General features: G+C 42.1%; 1 protein-coding gene and 1 long non-coding RNA gene across 2 annotated transcripts in view; one reads left to right on the top strand and one right to left on the bottom strand.

Annotated features, from left to right (window-relative positions):
- Positions 1–11,213, bottom strand: part of NDUFS4 (NADH:ubiquinone oxidoreductase subunit S4) — a 52,042-nt gene extending 40,829 nt beyond the window's left edge. The window contains exon 1 of the mRNA XM_033085707.1: positions 11,054–11,213. Coding sequence (XP_032941598.1) covers positions 11,054–11,139 — 86 coding nt within the window. The 5' untranslated portion in view covers positions 11,140–11,213. The remainder of the gene's footprint in view (positions 1–11,053) is intronic.
- Positions 11,214–11,313: 100 nt separating this feature from the next.
- On the top strand, positions 11,314–14,198 carry LOC117010893. Its single transcript, XR_004420785.1, has 3 exons — positions 11,314–11,835; positions 12,572–12,640; positions 12,966–14,198. It is a non-coding gene; the product is annotated as an uncharacterized LOC117010893 (long non-coding RNA).
- Positions 14,199–19,228: the final 5,030 nt, after the last annotated feature.

Genomic DNA, 19,228 nt, shown 5'->3' with positions numbered 1-19,228 from the left:
GCGTGGCAGCCGCTCCGATTCTGGCGGTTTTCCCCCTCTCCGTATGGCGGCCGCCGTGCTTCCGGCGGTTTTCGCCCCCCCCGCGCGGTGGCCGCGGTGATTCCGGGGGCTTTCGCCCCCCCCAGCGCGGCGGCCGCCGTGCTTCTGGGGGTTTTCGCCCCCCCCGCGCGGCGCCCGCCGTGATTCCGGGGGCTTTCGCCCCCCCCGCGCGGCGGCCGCCGTGCTTCCGGGGGCTTTCGCCCACCCCGCGCGGCGGCCACCGTGATTCCGGGGGCTTTCCCCCCCCGCGCGCCGGCCGCCGTGTTTCCGGGGGCTTTCGCCCCCCCCGCGCAGCGGCCACCGTGCTTCTGGGGGTTTTCGCCCCGCCCGCGCGGCGACCGCCGTGATTCCGGGGGCTTTCGCCCCGCCCGCGCGGCGGCCGTCGTGCTTCCGGGGGCTTTCGCCCCGCCCGCGCGGCGACTGCCGTGATTCCGAGGGCTTTCGCCCCCCCCGCGCGGCGGCCGCCGTGATTCCGGGGGCTTTCGCCCCCCCCGCGCAGCAGCCGATCCGATCCCTGCGGCTTTCGCCCCCCCCGCGCAGCAGCCGATCCGATTCCTGCGGCTTTAACACCCCCCGCAAGGGAGCCGTCCCAATGTCGGCGGGCCGGCCCCGCGTGGGGGTGGCCCCGAAGCCGGCGGGTCCGCCCTGCGCGGGGGCGGCCCCGATGCCGGCGGGGAGGCCCCGAAGCCGGCGGGTCCGCCCCGCGCGGGGGTGGCCCCGGGGGCGGCCCCGATGCCGGCGGGGAGGCCCCGAAGCCGGCGGGTCCACCCTGCGCGGGGGTAGCCCTGGGGGCGGCCCCGATGCCGGCGGGGAGGCCCCGATACCGGCGGGTCCGCCCCACGCGGGGGCGGCCCCGATGCCGGCGGGGAGGCCCCGATACCGGCGGGTCCGCCCCGCGCGGGGGCGGCCCCGAAGCCGGCAGGTCCGTCCCGCGCGGGCGGCCCCGATGCCGGCGGGACGGCCCTGCGCGGGGGCGGCCCCGATGCCGGCGGGGAGGCCCCGATACCGGCGGGTTCGCCCCGCGCGGGGGCGGCCCCGAAGCCGGCGGGTCCGCCCCGCGCGGGGGTGGCCCCGATGCCGGCGGGACGGCCCTGCGCGGGGGAGGCCCCGATGCCGACGGGCTCTCACTTCCGGGGTGGCAAATGTCGCAACTTTTTAGATCAGATAAGGCACACCGGACTATAAGGCGCACTTCCGGTTTTGGGGGGAGATTTTAGTCAAAAGGGTGCGCCTTATAGTCGTGAAATTACTGTATATCAAATGCACAAGGTCTGACTTTAAAAACATGAACAGGACTTGTTTATGAACTCTTTCATGTTAAGACCCCAGAATAAGCAGCTGCAAGAACTGTTTGCCCACACACATTCTGGAACTGCCTACAGTCTCTCTTGCTGAGTCAAAAGTTACTTTACTTCTTCAACATCAGTCACGGGTCAAAGAAAGATTCAAACAGAAACTACTGCAGCTAGAAAGAGCTAAGTAAATAGTACCTAAACAGAATATTACACTGCCAGGAGAGAACAACTGCCCTTTGAAACTCAGACAGAAATAATGCCATTAATTTCTTAGGAAATATGAAAACACACATCATAAATAAGGTCATGTAAACTGTTCAGCTTGCCTGCTTCTACTTTAGAGATTTCTTTTATTAGAAATTAAAAAGGATAAGATCTTAAGACAGTTGACAAGTATATTTTTAACACACTCAGAATCAGATGTTTACAAAAGAATTTTAAAAACTTTGCAAAATTCACTGTATTATCACAACAATGAAAACCTGCATATGGGTAAAAACATATACTAATTTAGCTATTAAGGATCATACAAATTTACTGAAATTATTAGTATAAAATAGGAGTTTTTAAACTTAAAGTGTTTTTAACTATTTGTGAGCAGGTTCATGCTTCCTGCTAACTACAAAAGCCTCTAAGCATTTCAGTTCCTTAAAACAGTCAATTTCATCTAAGACAAGGTCAATTGAGTCAAAATACTCAGACCTACACTAAGGTAAAATCAACGTAATTTTTAAAATCCAAATAGCAGTGCTTTTTCACTGTGAGTTAAATCTGTTGAACATGATATATTAAACCTACATCAATAAAGAAAATTTTATTATTTTGCTAACATAGATTCAAAACACTGTCCATTGACAGCTTAATTACTCCCCTTCCCCATGTATCCATGTGGTATTTCATAATCTTACTATTGACTAATTATTTTGATAAAAAATGTGGTTCAACTTAGTGCAACAAGTTCCACAAACATATGTCTCAAACTTTGAGATATCAAATATTCGGTATTAGGACATACCAACACGAAAGTCTTTTCTGTAAGAACGTTTGAGGGATTGTCTTGAAAACTAAGGGTCATTTTTCAAATGCAGTGTTAAATTCTATTTTAAATTGTTCAGTCCCTGAAGTATTATGTCCTTCTGTTTTAGGATACTATTGCCAATAAACTTCACCTCTACCCTCCAAAGCTTTTTTGAGGATTTGTCTGGTTTTTTTTTTGTTTTGGTGCATTTTTGGGTTTTATTTATATCTCCACTGCTCTTCAAATCTTCTAAGCAGAGAAAAGATTGATTATTAGGTTCTCAAATCAGTAAGTTTTGAAAAAAGTTATTATCACATGTAACAATGCTTTTTTAAAAAGTATGCCAAACTTTACACAAGCAACCTACAGTTCTGAGTTTACAACAGTTAGCTGCCACAGAACTCATTAGAAGAGCATCAGCTGTTTTATTGCAGAAGCAAGCACATTGCTTATTCACTACTTCTCTTTCAGCAAAAATATACCTTAAACACCTGTCTTCTTGTCTGTGTTTTACCTTTACAGTCTGAAAAGAGTGTCATTCTTCCCCTCTGGGTTTCCAATTCCAAAACGGAAGGAACTGAATGTAATTAAGTCACCCCAAGTTATACGACCAACAAGAAAGAGCAATCTGAGAAGGCTTATCAGGAACATTTTGCTGTTATGATGCCTGCTCTACTTACTTCTCCGTAAGTACAGTAATTTCACAAGTATAAGGTGCACTTCCGGCTGTCGGCAAATTTCTGAACTTTGTCCATATATAAGGTGCACCGGCGCACAAGACACACTTTTTTTTTTGCAGTGAGGAGCTGTGCTACTACGGTCAGAGGCTCACCCTGTACCCTGGTAACTCTGTAGCAGGGCAAGCCTGGGACTCGCAGCATGAACAAGGGTAAAAGATACAAAGAGGCTCTTTCCTCCCAGGGGTTTCTGTGGCTTATTTCTTCGTGGCGTCCAGGGGGCAAAAGAGGAAGTTTACCAAGGACTGAGGTCTTTTCTAGGGTCAGGAAGGGGAGGGGGAATTGGCATCCTGCCAATAGGATAAAACAGAGGGATAGGGTCAGTCCACAGGTATTACACGGGTCAAGAGTCAAGGGACATACCATTCTTAGTACATTTTGGGTAGTGGGTTACAACAGAGCTGTGTGCAACAAAGTAACGAAATAGTAATGGAATCGCAGGATCGTGGAGTTTACTGGCTCGTCTTTGGGTCAGGCAGGCTCGGCTCAGCTTGGGGTTGCAGTGGGGAGCAGCTCCAGCCCGCACGAGGCCACGGTGGGGGAGCGGCACCAGCCCCATGCAGGGCTGGGCGGGCTCGGTTCAGGGCTGCTGTGGGCTTGCACTTTTGGATGGGTAAATTTCCCAACTTTGTCCATATATAATGAACTCCGGGGTATAAGGGGTACTTCTGGGTTCGGACCAAAATTTTAGTCAAAAGGGTGCGCCTTATATGTGTGAAATTACTGTACTTTACAAAAACAGCTATTTCCGGAAGTACACATCTCCTCCTTGCCCCATTCTCAAACTCTGGCTCTCCCAAAGTTTTTTTCCTATCTGCCCCTCGTACTTGCACAACTTTCTATCCTCTCCCTCCTCCAGATGAATACTAAAAGTACATAAATTTTCATTAAAATTTAAAATAATTTTCATTTTTAAAGTACAGTAATTTCACGATTTTAAGCCGCACTGAGTATAAGCCGCACTTCCGGGTGCCAGCAACTTTTTGTTCTTTGTCCATATATAAGCCCCACCTGATTATAAGCCGCACGTTACAATACAAGGTGTGATAAAAGGTATCTATTCTATCACCATCTGTTGAGGGTGGGGGCAGTGATCCTTATCTCCACGGCAGATACTCTGCTAATGGGCCATCCATTGGAACCAGGCAGGGCATTGTTCTTTATCTTTTCACAACCCATCCTTCCTCCAGCGAGTCATTTTCTGCTAATGGCCCATTGAGTCCCACTGTGGGACTGATAAAATTACTGCATCCCATTGGAAGTTGCTCCAGTCAGGGGGAAGAGCCCAACATTTCTTACTAAGATAAAAACAGAGGTTTTGGGACACTAGCAGAGCCCCTTTCTCCACTGGACTCCAGAGGAAAACTGGATTTCTCCACATCACCACTGGACCTCCGGAGGGAAACTGCACCTTCTACAGGAGCACTGCTCCAACTGAATCACATCTGTCACTGCAGGAGGATGCAGCCACCATTTAACGGGACTGCTACCAACACCCTGCCTGATGGGGTGTCAGGCTGTACTCTGACTTTGTCAGGGTTTGGAGTTTGTTTCTTTGTAGTACTGTACTTCTATTTTAATTTCCCTAGAAAAGAACTGCTATTCCTAATTCCCATATTTTTGCCTGAAAGCCCCTTGATTTCAAAATTATAAAAATTTGGAGGGAGGGGGTTTATATTCTCCATTTCAAAGAGTAGTTCCTGCCTTTCTCAGCAGACACCTGTCCTCCAAACTAAAACAGCAACTTTTTGTTCTTTGTCCGTATATAAGCCACACCTGATTATAAGCCGCACTTTGGGTTTGGACCAAAATTTTAGTCAAAATGGTGCGACTTATAACTGTGAAATTACTGTACATCAATTTTCAGTACATAAAACATTACAGGAATCCCATATACTTTAAGAACTCAAATGTACTTGATCTGCGCTCACCACTAAACTACATGATACATGGTATTTTTCACTTTTTCATTGTTGATGGAATTGTTCATGGCAACATCCTACTGCTACCAAGTTCCATCTTCGTTACTCCACCGGGGCTTTCCAAAGCTTACTCTTTCCACTCCAAAGGAGCACTCCTACACTCTACTTCCAATAATGTCAAACAGAGAAGGCAAAAGCAGGAAACCTAAGACACCATTCTGGTTCACCATAGTCACTTTGATATTTTAATAATGGTGCATACCCATGAACACAACAGACATGAGTAAGTTATCCTGTTGCAACTACACAAGTAATGATGTATTAGCAGCTTTGAGACGCTACATAAAGTAATGCAAACGGACTGAGATAATCCTATTTATCAGAAATTTCCCCCTGTTTTCCTCAAAGCATGCAAAATTGTTGCAGAAATAGGGCAACAAGAGCCAGACACAGGCTGTTGACAAAGAACCTGCGACTATAACAAATAACCACCGATACTGCATTCAGTCACAGTGAGCACACAAGATTTGGCTTCTAGATGCTCTCTTAACCACAGTCACTATTTGAACAGTGTGGACAGAGTCAAAAGGAATTGGTTTTAAACGAATTATACATACGAAAATACCTACTCCCAAACTAGTTCTTCAGGGTGTCTGCAAGATCAAACTCTCACTGCTGCCTGGAGTTTGGTTTTAAACTCACGCTCAATTAGTGTATGAACTGTAGTGGATTTTATCTTTTCCTCCCCTTGTCCTGGTCCATTTGTCTTCCACCTTGAGTCTTCTCCAACACTCCATGTCACCACAATCTCACGAGCAAAAAATTGCTGGAATTATATTCCAGATTTCAGATTACCCTAGTGCCATCATGTTGTAAGATGCTGTGACTCACTTGTTCTGATACACATTAAAACCAAAATACATACTTAAGATAAAATTGTAAAATCCCAGCCAGATACATATTTTAAAAGCCAAGTACATATTTTTCCTGGTGAATAACCAAAATGAAACTATCTATAAAAATCTCTTATATAGCTAGAGCAAGACTGAAAAAAAGACTGCTTTTTCTCCTGATCATCCTATCTTTACTTTTTATTCCAGGTTCTCTATGCAGATTATAACAGAAATAATTTCAAAAAAATGAATGCTACAGAACTATGCTTTTTATTAATGAAAATCAATGCTTCTGATTTGTCTGAGATTGACAACACCAGACATACTTTTATATTTTGTGTGGAGTAAAGTAAGCAGTAGACATGTATTACAGGTGGATGAAATAATAAATCATACAACTTCTGCAACATGCTACCTATTTCAGATTTGACAGAAATCTCACTGGCTAGCACTAACACTGGCCAAATAGTGTTCCTATTAGCCAGATTCAGTCAGGGTTTTGTGCATCTTTAAACAGCTCTCTGCTCTACCCAAACCTAGCTCCGCTAAGTCTACTAAACTGTATATTAATACATGCTTTGGTATCAGTGTGAAACAAACATCAATATTATTTCATAAAAGAAGAAAAAACAAACCCAACCAAACAATAATACAAAAGAGTAAGCTAGTTATCTTGCAAAATTGGTTTTTTAAGTTAGTAAGCATTTTCTCTACTTTTCATGGAAGCACAGGATAAAAAATTAAGACAGGAGTTTTTTCTGGTTTAGAAGTCCTTTATTTTGCCACAAAAATGGCTTCTCCTTCATCTTCCTCAGATGGAAGCCTGCTTATAAAAGACAGTAACTGAAAACTGAGAAGCAAATGGCATCCGATTTCCTCAATTTCTTGAGCATGAATTGAATAACAGGCTTTGTACTACACAAGGGTCCATAATTCTTTACTTTCATAACCTCAGATACCCATTTATGATTGTGTCAGGGACAGAAGACAGATCTAAGGCCTGCCATACTTCATCCATGGTTCTACACCTGGACAGAATACCTTAAAAGACCTTACTGTTAGTAAGACTAACCTTCAGTAATGAAACCATGTATCAGTCACCTGGTAGGATTCATCCTGTGAAAGGGGAGTAACACACAATAAATCCCTTGCTGGCACAGAAGTGTGATCATGGGTAGTTATGACCTCATCTCATGTGTTGGCCCTGCATGAGATGATGCTGAAACTGGCCACTCCTGAGGAGGTGATATAAGGTGTGGTTCAGGGGTGGAGGGGAGATGAGGACATGATGCATGCTGTTTTCATCCAGGGGATGCCCTGAAGGTGCACAGCCTACCTGCCGCCCCTCCTGCCTGAGCACCATGCTCCATCTCCTTCTCCTGCTCAGCGGCTTCTCCAGCATCCAGGGGTTGGGTATGTATTTATGCAAAAGTGACTAATAAAATTGACTTGCTTGGCAATTCTTACTGTGTCCTGAGTTTTTTTGTGCATGAGCATCCTCCTGAACCTGCAACAATGATGATGAACCCGGAAAACATTTGCTGTCACACAGAGTTTTTACAACAGCATTACAAGAGAAAGGTAACACATTTTGAAAAACCATGGAAAAGCGGCATGAAAAATTCATTATCGTGAAATGTTCAAAGCATGTGGCAATACTTACACCTACACACAAAACATTCTGCTACAGCAACAGAAATTAATTCTGACTCCAATATATTGTGACAGAAAGGGCTTCTCAGAAACACTCTAAAATGGTTTTGAAACAAATATCCGACTCCCAGTTCAACAGGAATTTGTTCAAAGTATTCTTTTCCCTGCTTCAACTGTCCATATTTGTAATGGAAGGAAACACCACAATTTTTCAGGTCAAGCTAGGGAGAGCATATTCAACATAATTTCAAGCCTCCTGAAAACTTCACAGATCTTTCAGCATGAAAGGTTCAAAATATGATTTAAGCAAAGGATACACTTTTATTTTCTGAATGAGCTCAAGCATCTTCTGATATCTGTTAGGCTCACCACCAGATAAAATCATGAGGGACTCATTAACCACTGCTTAAGTGACTTAAAACAAGCACTTGGGATTTCATAAAGATGTAAGGAATGTTGGTGCATGTTCTCTTAATTTCAGACTGAACACTTATGTTCATATTGTGGAAATAACCAGCTTAGAATCATCAGACAGCCTGGGCATGTGTATGTTAAAGTGCCTAAATACGTCCCAATAAAAGCACCATTTGCACTAGATGATATAAGTGTTCTAAGAACCAAATATCACTAACAGAAATCATCAGAACAGAATCCCTCTTGTAACTATGGGAAAGTGATCATATTATTACTTAACTGAAGTTCTGAAAACTGGAGCACTATAAGAAGTTTCACATGCAAAAATCTGCATAAAAATGCACTGCAAATAAAACTACAACTTGAATGCTTAAAAATTAATCCTAGTGTCTAAACAATAAGCTATATTTCTCTCATAACCTAATTTAGGCAAGTAACATGAAACCTGCCTTAAGTTTTTCCAAACAACCAAACTTTATTCTTTATCTAAGTAAACAAAAGCACAGTCCTGTAATGACATGAGTCATTCAAATGCCCCCACAGTAGACAGTTCCGGAATCTTCTTCGGTCATCTCCTAAGAATATCAATAACTTTTATTGTTAGTAACTGTAACACCTGTATTTACCTGAAGACACACATCTAGCATACCGCTGTAACACATTCTTTCTACAGTTTGACAATGACAGAGATTACTCCACTAATAGAGAGACAAATACTTCAAATATACTTCAACACGAAAGAAACTACTTGTACCAAATTGTATCTGTCAAAATACTTTTCTGAAAGGAAACTAGTATTGCAGGATTTACATATCCAATTGCAAGATATGCAGCAAACTACTGGCTTCTCAAAGAAGTAGTCTTTTAGAGAGCTGCTGATCACTGCACCTGGAAAACAACCTTAAGTGGTCTTTGGTAAAAGGTTCAGTTCTATGAGGTCAGGACATGTGAGACACTAAAGCTAGAAATGGGACTTGTACGCTGTCAAACTTTGAGGCACCTATCTGTATACTGAAATTTCCGATGAAATACAAAGTATTACATGCTCGGTAAGATTATATGCTATGTAACAAAGGAAAACAAACAGCTACATACAAGAAGCAATACAAAGTAAAAAGCAATAGATACACTTTCTCCTGTCTACTTCAGCTTTATGACCTCACTATGAGCTGCAGGAAGACATCTTGAATTTAAAACACAGACCGCTAAATTCCTTCAGTAATTATGTATGTTGACTCTCACTCCTAAGTAGGGAGACTACAGAGGCTGGTTAAGAATAAAATCTCATACAAATATTTTTCATATACAGACATTTTTATATAAAACAGTAATTGGGAAAAGATTTACATTTCAGTGCCAACCTAATCACGAAATAATTACTTTGCAAAACTCATGCAATAAATTACAATCTTAAGCATTTCCTCATACTGCCAAAATTATCTTATTCTGAAGCACCTTTTCCTTATTCCATGAAAAATTTTAATCTCATTCTAACAACAAGCAGTGATCACAAAGCTGTGCATAAAACTTTAAGAGAAATTAATAGTGCTCTCCCTCTTCTCCAAGAAACCTACTGCCCTGTTATCAGGTCACTGTCCTACAGAATGTGAAGTGTAAGTTTCAGTCCCACTCAGGCAAATGTCCTCAACATCTCTCTTATTGAAAACGCCAAGGGACACTAAATCTTCCTCACCCTCTGCGGCAAGCAAGGGACCCAACGCACAGTTTCAAAGAACAAATACCAACTGAAGTGTACGTACCTCATATTCCCATGCTTCTCATACCCAGTCCTGCTACATCATACTATTTTTTTCTGAAATAATTACTTGAAATTTGGAATGGTAAGACTTTAAAACAAAGTTATTTTTAGTCTTGACTATCCCTTGACTGAACCAATTTACTACACAGGACAGGCAACAGTGCTGTCAACACCAAAGAGGAGTAGAAAAAGGCAGAAAGAAACAGCTGAACATGAACAGTAAGTTTCTGCATTAGCATAGAGGATCTCCTAAATTTATACTCACAGATTTCAAAGCATTTTTAAGAGATGAACAATTAACCTTCAACATCATAGAACAGGGGCCATTTTAGGAGGGAGGAGGCAGCAGCAGCCAATGGAACAATCGGAGGATAAAAATGTGAAAAAATACTAGAGCTATAGTTCTTTCTCTGTGTGTATACATAGTTTTCTCTGTGTGTTTCTATATGCAAGCATACATATTTACATACACGTACACATTTTAAAACCTTCCCACAAATTTAAAAGAAATTACGTGAACTAACCTGTATCTGTTAATACGTAAAGACTTAAGGAGCACAAAAAATAAACCCTCCAAATCACAAAAAAAGGCATTGAGCTACATTGTTTCTCCTGACTGGGGCGGAGAGGGTGATAGTCTTACATAAGCCTTCGGCCTGTGAGAAGCACAAAAGTAAACAAATGCACCCATCTTCAACTCGCGGTCGGGTCATGCACTGGACCTCTAACAGTTCTCTGCATTAAAGAAACAAATAACTAAGTTCCACCTAGAATTATAAAGCTACTTCCAATAGTATTTTTAGGAAAACGGCGAAAAAGTAGATATTAATTATCTGAAAAAGGTAATGCGTTTCGAAAAAGGGATGGAGAGGAAAAGCAACACGGTACACAACAATGCAGTGGGGAACAAATCTCTGGGAAGACGGCCGGCGAGGTAACGCTCCCCGGCAGCGAGGACATGACGACCAGAACTCGACCTCCAGGCACCGCAAGGACATCGGGCGGGCGGCCACCGCGAGGCAGACGGCAAGGACGGGCAAGGACACGCACCGACAGACAGGAAACAGTCAAGGGCACACACGGACAGACGGGGACGGGCAAGGGCACGCAGAGACTAACACGGAGGAAGCCTCGACGCGGCTCCTACTGTCATTCTGCCCCTCCCCCCCACCCGCATCGGGGCCCTACGCGGCTCCCCCGGCCCAGCTCCCGGGACGGCCGCGGCGGAGGCCCAGGCCCTAGACGGCCTCCTCGGTCCCCCGCGGGCGCCAGGGTGCAGCGGTGCCTCCTGGGCTGCCGGCGGGGAGCCCGCGGTGCCGTTACCTGGGCGGCGGCGGGCGGACCGCAGCCGCACCGCTCCTGGCGACGAGACCCCTCAGCGCCGCTGACATTGAGAGAGACGCCGCCATGATGCTCAGCGCAGCTGGGAGACGGCGGCGCCGCGGGGCCAAACCTCCTCCGCCCGGACAGGAAACGCGAAGGCGAGGGCGGAAGGAGACGGCGGAAAGGGCGGGCGGGGAAGGGGACTGGGATAGGGGCCGGAATAGGGCCACGCATAGGGGCAGGGGAGGTGGAGGGACAGCTCGGCAGAGGCGGGAGCGAAGGGCACTGCTAGCGTGGAGGGAAGGGATGCCCAGAGCTCCGTGGAGGAACCATTCATGTGTTTAGAGTGCTCCTTTTCCCCGGCTACATGCTTGGCTTATAAGCATTTTCTGCCAGCGTTGGTTGTGACACCATTTTCTTTATGGGAACAAACTGAAAGACAGGAAATTTAGGTTAGCTATTAGAAAGAAATTCTTGTCTGTGACAGTGGTGAGACGCTGGAACAGGTTGCCCAGGAGGTTGTGGATTCCACAATCCCTGCAGTGTTCGAAGCCAGATTGGATAAAGCCTTGAGAAGCTTGGACTATGGAACCGGGGATGTGTCCCTGTCCCGTGGCAGGGAGATTGGAACTAGGTGATCTTTAAGATCTGTTTCAACCCTTAGCACTTACTGACTCCGTGACTCGATGCCACGGCACAAGCCTCAGGCGGGGCAGGTGTCTGGGCTGGCTGTCCCCCTGCACCTGGAGTCTCCTTCCTGGGCACAGAAGCTGTGGGGACAGGTATCTTTGGCCCAGTTCTTTCCCTTTATGTTTGACAGACAAAATGATGCACTCTGTACAAAGATATGAAAGTGTTGGTACATCTTCTTCACTTGTTTTTTTGCATACTTTTTAGTTTTGCTGTCTGAAATGGATTCCCATTCTTAGTTTGCTGAGACAAGGAAGTCTCTAACATACTGTGGCACTTTCAGGAGTTCTGTTCTATTTTTAAACCAGTTCCAGCCTTACCTCCTATATTCAAGCTAGGAAGACTGACATGACCCTCTAGTCTCTTGAAGTGGAGTTGTATTTATAATACATTAACTATAAACAGAACGTAAATAACAGTACTCACGCCCTACAATAATTTGGGTGCTGTGTACATGGTTAAAGAAGACAGATTGCTATAAATCAGAAGTCAAGTATGATTCTGTTCAGTGCCAAAAGCTCAAATGACATTGTTTCCAAAAACACATGGTGCAAAAGCAGTGTTACAGTAGGATCTGCAAAACTGTGAAAAAATGAAGATTTTGGTTCTGATGCTGAAAATAGATGGTATTCCTGAAATTATTCTAATTATTTTTATATTAAAAGTCTGATGACATTTTTGGGGAGAAAAAAAAGCTTAAATGAAATTTCAGCTTTAATTTTATTTTTAAAAAAGAGAAAATATTTAGAAGATTTTTTTTTTAAAAAGCTATTAAATTCCCACAGGATGGGATGTTGGTTTTGACTAACTGTTTCCACTTTGTTCCAGGAGAAGCAAGCCTTTTGCTTGATTTTGACAGCAGAATCTGACAGGGTCAGATACAAAAATTCTGCACAAGTGAGTACATTCAGCATTTTCTTGCCCTAAATGAAGGAAGACTGAAAAATAATTCTAACGAAAAGCTAAAGAAACTTTCAGTGAATGTCTTCTGCAGTATCAAATCAACAGAACATTAATTTTCAAAGCATCATCCATATATTATATAGTTCTAATGAAATCAGACCTAGAGCCATTATTTGATAGTCCTTGTATTAGGCAGTTGCAAGTCATCCTATCCAAACTTTCCACTGTAAAATATGTAATTTTCTATTCTTTCTTCCCATTGAATATTTCTGATTTATAGGGAAATGAAAATGTATCCTGTTTTTCCCTTTCAAAACAGAAACCATGCTACAGAAAATGGAGAAAAGTGAAAAATTTCTCTGGGCAGCATAATAGAGAGACACACTAAAAACAACAATTTATAAATCTGGTGGGTTTACAGATGTGAGTACTTAAAATTAATTTTTCAATTGTTAGTGAATTTGTTCAAAGTCAGATGTAGTAAGACAGATAACAGGAGTCATTTTGTAGCAATGATGAATTGGAATGGTTTATATGGGGTAGTGGTGTCTTTTGTTAAACACAGGTGGGAAAATAGCCCAAACTTTTAAACTTAGCCGTTTTTGTCCAGCGAGTTTGAGGGAAAGACTTGAAAAACTGCTTCCCACATCTTTTTCACAGCTGAACTAGTTACCAGCCTAATAAAGCATGTCTCTCACATCAAAGCTTCAGTCATCTGCAGAAAAGACATAACAAGAATATCTGCATCTCACAAAATTTGTTAGTTTTTCTCTTTTTCAAAGTCTTTTTCCAGTGCATGAGTGATGCCAGCATTCACAACAGCTCAGATTTACCTCACCTAATCCAAACTTTTCTCTTTTGTGATGCTTCAGCTAGGAGGAGTGTTCTGTCGTTTATGTAGCAGAGGAAGATTTTATAGCTGTTCAAAGGCACCAGTGGTTTGGTGAAGCCAGTTGCCCTTGAGGGCTGCATCGTGAACTGAGGTAAATTGTCTATCAGCTGACGGGTTATCGTAGCTCAGCTGAAGATCTTTTGGGCAGATCCAGCTTTGTGTCCTTCTCTCCCTACCAGAAAGGAAGCCAGTGGTTTGGGCAGCATGTGAAGGCTCCTGTGTTTCATGTGACCCAGATCTTCAAACCCCTGCCCTCCCTGCTGCCTCTCTTTTGAGTGGGGAAAAGACAGAGGTAGCACATGGCAGCTGGAATTTGAGGTTGCCACCTTATTAACTGCCAAAGGAGGGTGCCGAATTCAGGAGCTGCCTTTGGCAGCTGCAGGAACAGGATGGTCCTGTGTTAGATCACGACTGATGGGCTTGAGCATGTGTGCAAGTGAACGTGCTGCTAATTGCTTGCACAGCTCCTGGAACCATTTTGACCCTGACTAATTAGCACCATCCCAAACAATGTCTGAGTGCAGTCTGAGAATGAGCATGGGCCTGGGACTGTTCCTAATAAGCCGTGTGGATGAGGCCTTTCTGGGTTTTGGATTGGGTTTTTTTTGAGTAGGGGAGAAGAGGAGAAAGAGTTTAGCTCCACGGATGTGAGCTGTGCCATGTAAGCTGAGCTGCATCAGGGATACAAAAGGATCCTTAGACTGTTTATTTACTAATTTAAATGTAACCATAGCATGTGTTGATGAAGTATTTTTGCATAATAGTCACAAAATGATGAGAGACTGTTTCAAGACAAATAACCATAGCTCTCCAGAGACAGCATTTGTGGCAATTCCAAGCACACAGTTTACCGTGAAATTAATATGCACCAACAGTCCCTTGCAGTCTGGTGCCTGAGAAAGGGAGAGATGAATTTTTCTGTCTCCCACTACTTACCCAGGTTTATAAGTAGACCTGTTATACACTCCTACACAGGTTGAATGCTTGCTATTTTATGTGATTGGCTTAAATTTGTGTAAATGTATTCACACATATAATACAACACCTTTTTTAATCATCATGTCTTAGGTTAAAGTAATGAATTTTTGCACATAGCCATCTTAGAAAATGGAGTATTAAATGCCGCATTCCTCAGTCTCTCAGTGCATCAGTTTTTGAGGTGACTGCAGAACTACCATTTGAAGTCAATACTTTCACAAAGACTTAAACTTTCCATTCATAATTCTGGCTGCAAGCTGATCTTCTGTCACTGATATACTGTGAAACACTGTCCCTCAAGACTGAAACAGTTCATGTGCCAGCACTTGTTGTGCTGTACAGTATGCTCACAGTTCCTATTGTCTCACTCTCTGAAAAAGCTTATTAGCTTAACTGTGCAGAGTTAGAGTTGTATTTTCTCATCACATATGTGAGCTGCACACATTGTGAAAATTGAAGAGCAAAATTTAACCTTTTACGTTTTTCCTGCTAGACTGAGGTTGCACAGCCTTACTTCATGCCCAAATAAATCAGTTCTGGTAGAAATAATTTCATAGTCTCAAGTAAACTACAGTTAGCAGTGACCAGCAGAACTCTTGAGCTGTTCCTTAATGTATTGTTGCTTTGAATTAGTTTGTTTTCTTCTGGGTGGCAGAGAGGAGCTATGTAGGAAACAATAGCATCAGTCTCAATCTCGACAGTCTAATGGGGCAAAGAACTGGTGGAAAAGGGATAAAAAATACAAGAAAGCTGATTATATTGTCTAGAGCTGCATGAATTCCCAGTTTCATTTAATTTATTGGTTGCATTGATTTTATAAACAGAAGCTATGATTTTAGGATATGTCTCAGATTCTGACCCTTCAGATAACTAAGCATGATAGTTTAACACAGACTAAATAACATTCATTTACTTTCATAGGACTAAGGTTTAGTTTTTAAAATACTAAGTTTTCATTTGGAAATGTTATTTTGAAATTTTTATCATTGTAAAGAGCTTTCTCTGTAAGTAGTGACTCTTTTGGCTTCATTCTGTCCCATATAATTTGCTGATGGAATATCAACTGCACTTATGCTTGTAGGATTTTCAAAGTATTGGCAGTGGGACAGAGACTATTGCTATGTAATCCTTTGCAAACCTTACAATGCTTTAGGTGTCTGGATAAATTTAATGGGAGAATTTGTCCCAAATGTCAATTTCTGCATTACAGGATGAGTTAGCATAAGAACATGATGTTTTGGGATTTTAGTATTTATTTACATTCTCTATATGGCAGGCAGGTTGGTAAAAAAGCTGATGGTATTCTCGAAGTCTGTTTTATTGCATATGAAATGTAAAGTGCAGTTGGAGCTGTCTGGATTTAATTTTTCCCCCCCTTTGGTATGGGGGAATAAAATATCTCAGCTCATACAGGAGAAAAAAATTAAAACCAGGCAGAGCCAGCCCCATTGTAAGTTTCACATGCAATCAGACGTCCTTGCAGAGAAACTCCCCTTCCTGGCTGCACTGCTGCCACTAGTGAAACACAATTTAAAAAAAAAAAAAAAAAAAAGAAAAGAAAAAGAAATCACTTTTTATACTCGTTGCTTTCAAGTTAGACATTGACATGTGAACCAAAATCTTCTTTTTAACTATTGCCCGGGAGGCCACCAAAGAATCCCAGCTGACCCCCTGCCATCAGAGTGAGTGATGGTCGGCTGCTGGTGTTGCAGCTCGCTTCCCCCAGGCTGCCACCCTGAGAGATCCCACCATCCACCGTCGGTGTGAGTGACATTAGCCCACTGGGCTTTGAAAACACTTTTCAGGTCAGTCATTGCGGAGAGATAGCTTCCTTCACACACACCATCAGGGTGAGTGACGTCAGGCCACTGGGGTTTAAAATACAGACCCTCAGGCTTGCTAAACTGACACTGCTGAGAAAACTGCTTTTATTGTTGTACATCAGCAGGGACCTCTTTGTCTTTTTTTGCATTGTTTACTTAGAAGCCAGCCTTCTCATTCCCCGACTCCCACCCCAGACAATTATTAACATCTGTAGGGTAATTTCTATGTCTTCTTTCTTTTTCTTTCTTTCTTTTTCTTTCTTTCTTTCTTTCTTTTTTTTTTTTTTTTTTTTTTTTTTTAACTGGAGGTAAAACAGATTTCAGTCTTTGAATTTTTATAGCCATCTGCCTTCTCATATGATTTTTGAAAGATCCTAGGTATGGTGGAGTGTTTGTTAGTGGAAGTCTTAGAATAATAAAAATAAAGCAGTCGTTGGAGCTTCTAGTCCTTTTAGCTGTCCAGATCAGACACTCCTTCACTGATAATGATAGCCATTCTTCCTTCTTAGCTTTTTGGGAGGTTCCTGGAAAATTAAGTCTTCAGGAAATTATTCCCTCCAGTCTTGACATAGTATGACTTCCCTTGTCCTTATAGTTCATGCTGCAAAAAGGATTTCTCTGTTGCCAACTTATAGAAGTCTTTACCTGACATTTTGCATAGTTTTGAACTCTTGAGTTCAGATTACCAGATTTTAGAGGCTTTCTGGAATACTACATGGTATTTAGCATTAAAAAAACCTGATCCAAACTGGTTAATGTGGAATAAAAGATTTTAAATTACTCTTCTGTAATATTGCTGGAAACACTATATTATATAATAATATATAATGCAGCAGAAGTACCATTTTTCTGAACTCTATTTCCCTTTCATGCAAAATTAGGAAATGTTTCTTGGTATGTTGGTGAAAAGTAGTGATTTATTTATGTCTATGAGATATATATTCTATTAATACATACTAAAGAGCTCCATTATACATATTTTTGTATCTATTCATATATATTCTATATTCTGTATATCCCATGTATCTGTAAGATTTATATTTATATTTATATATAAAGGATTTTAATTCCTTATGAAAATAGGAATCATAAGTAAAGTAAATAAGTACATACATTTGAAAATTTAAGAAAATAAATTTTAAGAAATATTACTTTGTTAATTATTAATTTATTTAAAGGTACAGAATTGTATTGAAACCAATTTTTTTATCTAATTTGTGACTTTATTTTCCTTTCCTTTACTCTATGCAGTTTAGAGATTTTCTCTCACTGATCACTTCATTTGGATGCATAAACTCATTTTACACTCAATTTTTCACAAGAGTAATGTTAAGAGTACCACAGCTCTGTGAGAAATTTGATCATTGCAAATACTCTCTTACTTCAACTTGCCTATTTATTGAATGACATTAGCTACAGGTAGACACTGAATAACTCTGGCTGCTCTGAAGAAATAGCATTTTGAATGGTTTTGAGATATTAGAGGAAATTATTGAAAATATGTGGTATAAATATATCTAATGGAGCAACTGTGCTGTCCACTAAAATACATTAGAAAATAATTTCGTTTGGCCTTCTAAAAACTGAAATATAGAGCAGAAATGTATTAACAGTGCAATGCTAGATCAGACTGAAGTCCTTTAATGTTAGCATGAAAGTAGACTTCAGTTTAATTACCACTACAAAATGTTTCTGAGGTCGCTGGAGGCAAGAATGACATTTACTCTTCCACACTGAAGTTCCCATCTTAGGTGATATCCATTATGATTAAAGTTTTTCCTACTTGTAGGAGTAATTTTAAAGATGGAGTTTGAACGAACTTAATTATATTCTGTGGCAGTAGGACCCCAACCTGGGTAGGTGTTGTGTGGGATATTTTAAATAGTTGTCCTAAGTTTTGAATAAGCCCCACCTCACTTTCTATAAACAAGATTTTCGAGGCCAACTGTTTGTTCCCACACCCTACAAACTGAAACAAGGATTGGACCCTGGACTTCTGCAGTTCAAAATAGACAAAACTGGGAATCAAACTTCTGTGCTGTAAAATTTGTAAGGCATTTAAAGAATGCTTTTGCATTTTCTCTTGGCTGCAGCAATCTGTGTGTGATTTGCAATTGTGCACCTGTCTTGACCAGATGGAAGAAAGTGTTGCTTCCAGCTCTCTTTGTGCTGCTCACAGGAGTTCCTGTGTTGCTCTGTGTATGCTGGTGTTCAGGCACTCCTGCCACCACCTACTCCAGCCAACTCCCTGTCTAACAAGATCTGGGAAAGGGCAGTGTATATGCAGTGCCGTGCACTTCTGGGATTCCCCTGCCATGGAAATCCCCAGGTCAAAAGACAGGCTATGCTATACCTTGTGTGAGGATTGATTCATTTGTCACATACCTAGCATTGCAAAACAGTCTGTTCAGAAATTAGAAGGGGCCCTGAAATGTAATGAGTTTGCTAAATAAAAATAAAAACATAGTTTGCCTCCAGACTTTTGAGACTTCTTATTTACTCACTTTTCATAATCAAATTATCCTATGGAGCCATGTACATTATTTTGGATATTTGTTGTAAAATAAAAATTCAGTTTTGTCTAAAGTTTTGAGCTTCAGAATCTTAAAATACACAAGAGCTGCCAAAAAGTTCAATATCTGTAATTCTCCATATAGAGATGAAGGATGGATATCCTGACAGCAGCTGGAATCTGAAATCAAGAGGTTACAAAATAGAAGGCAAAACCCCATTTGGATTATACTTGCTTTGGCTGTGGTACTTTGGATAAGGAAATACAAGTTTTGTATTTGTCTGCCTTGTGCACTGTCATGCTGGGAGAGACCACACCTGTATTTCCACACCTTCTGTGTCTGGATGAAAGCCATAAAAATTTTCTAGTGTTATGAA

Source organism: Catharus ustulatus, chromosome Z, assembly GCF_009819885.2.
Source record: "Catharus ustulatus isolate bCatUst1 chromosome Z, bCatUst1.pri.v2, whole genome shotgun sequence".
Taxonomy (NCBI): Eukaryota; Metazoa; Chordata; class Aves; order Passeriformes; family Turdidae; genus Catharus; species Catharus ustulatus.
The sequence above is the reverse complement of the archived record's forward strand: the minus strand, read 5'-3'. Positions and strand labels throughout refer to the sequence as shown.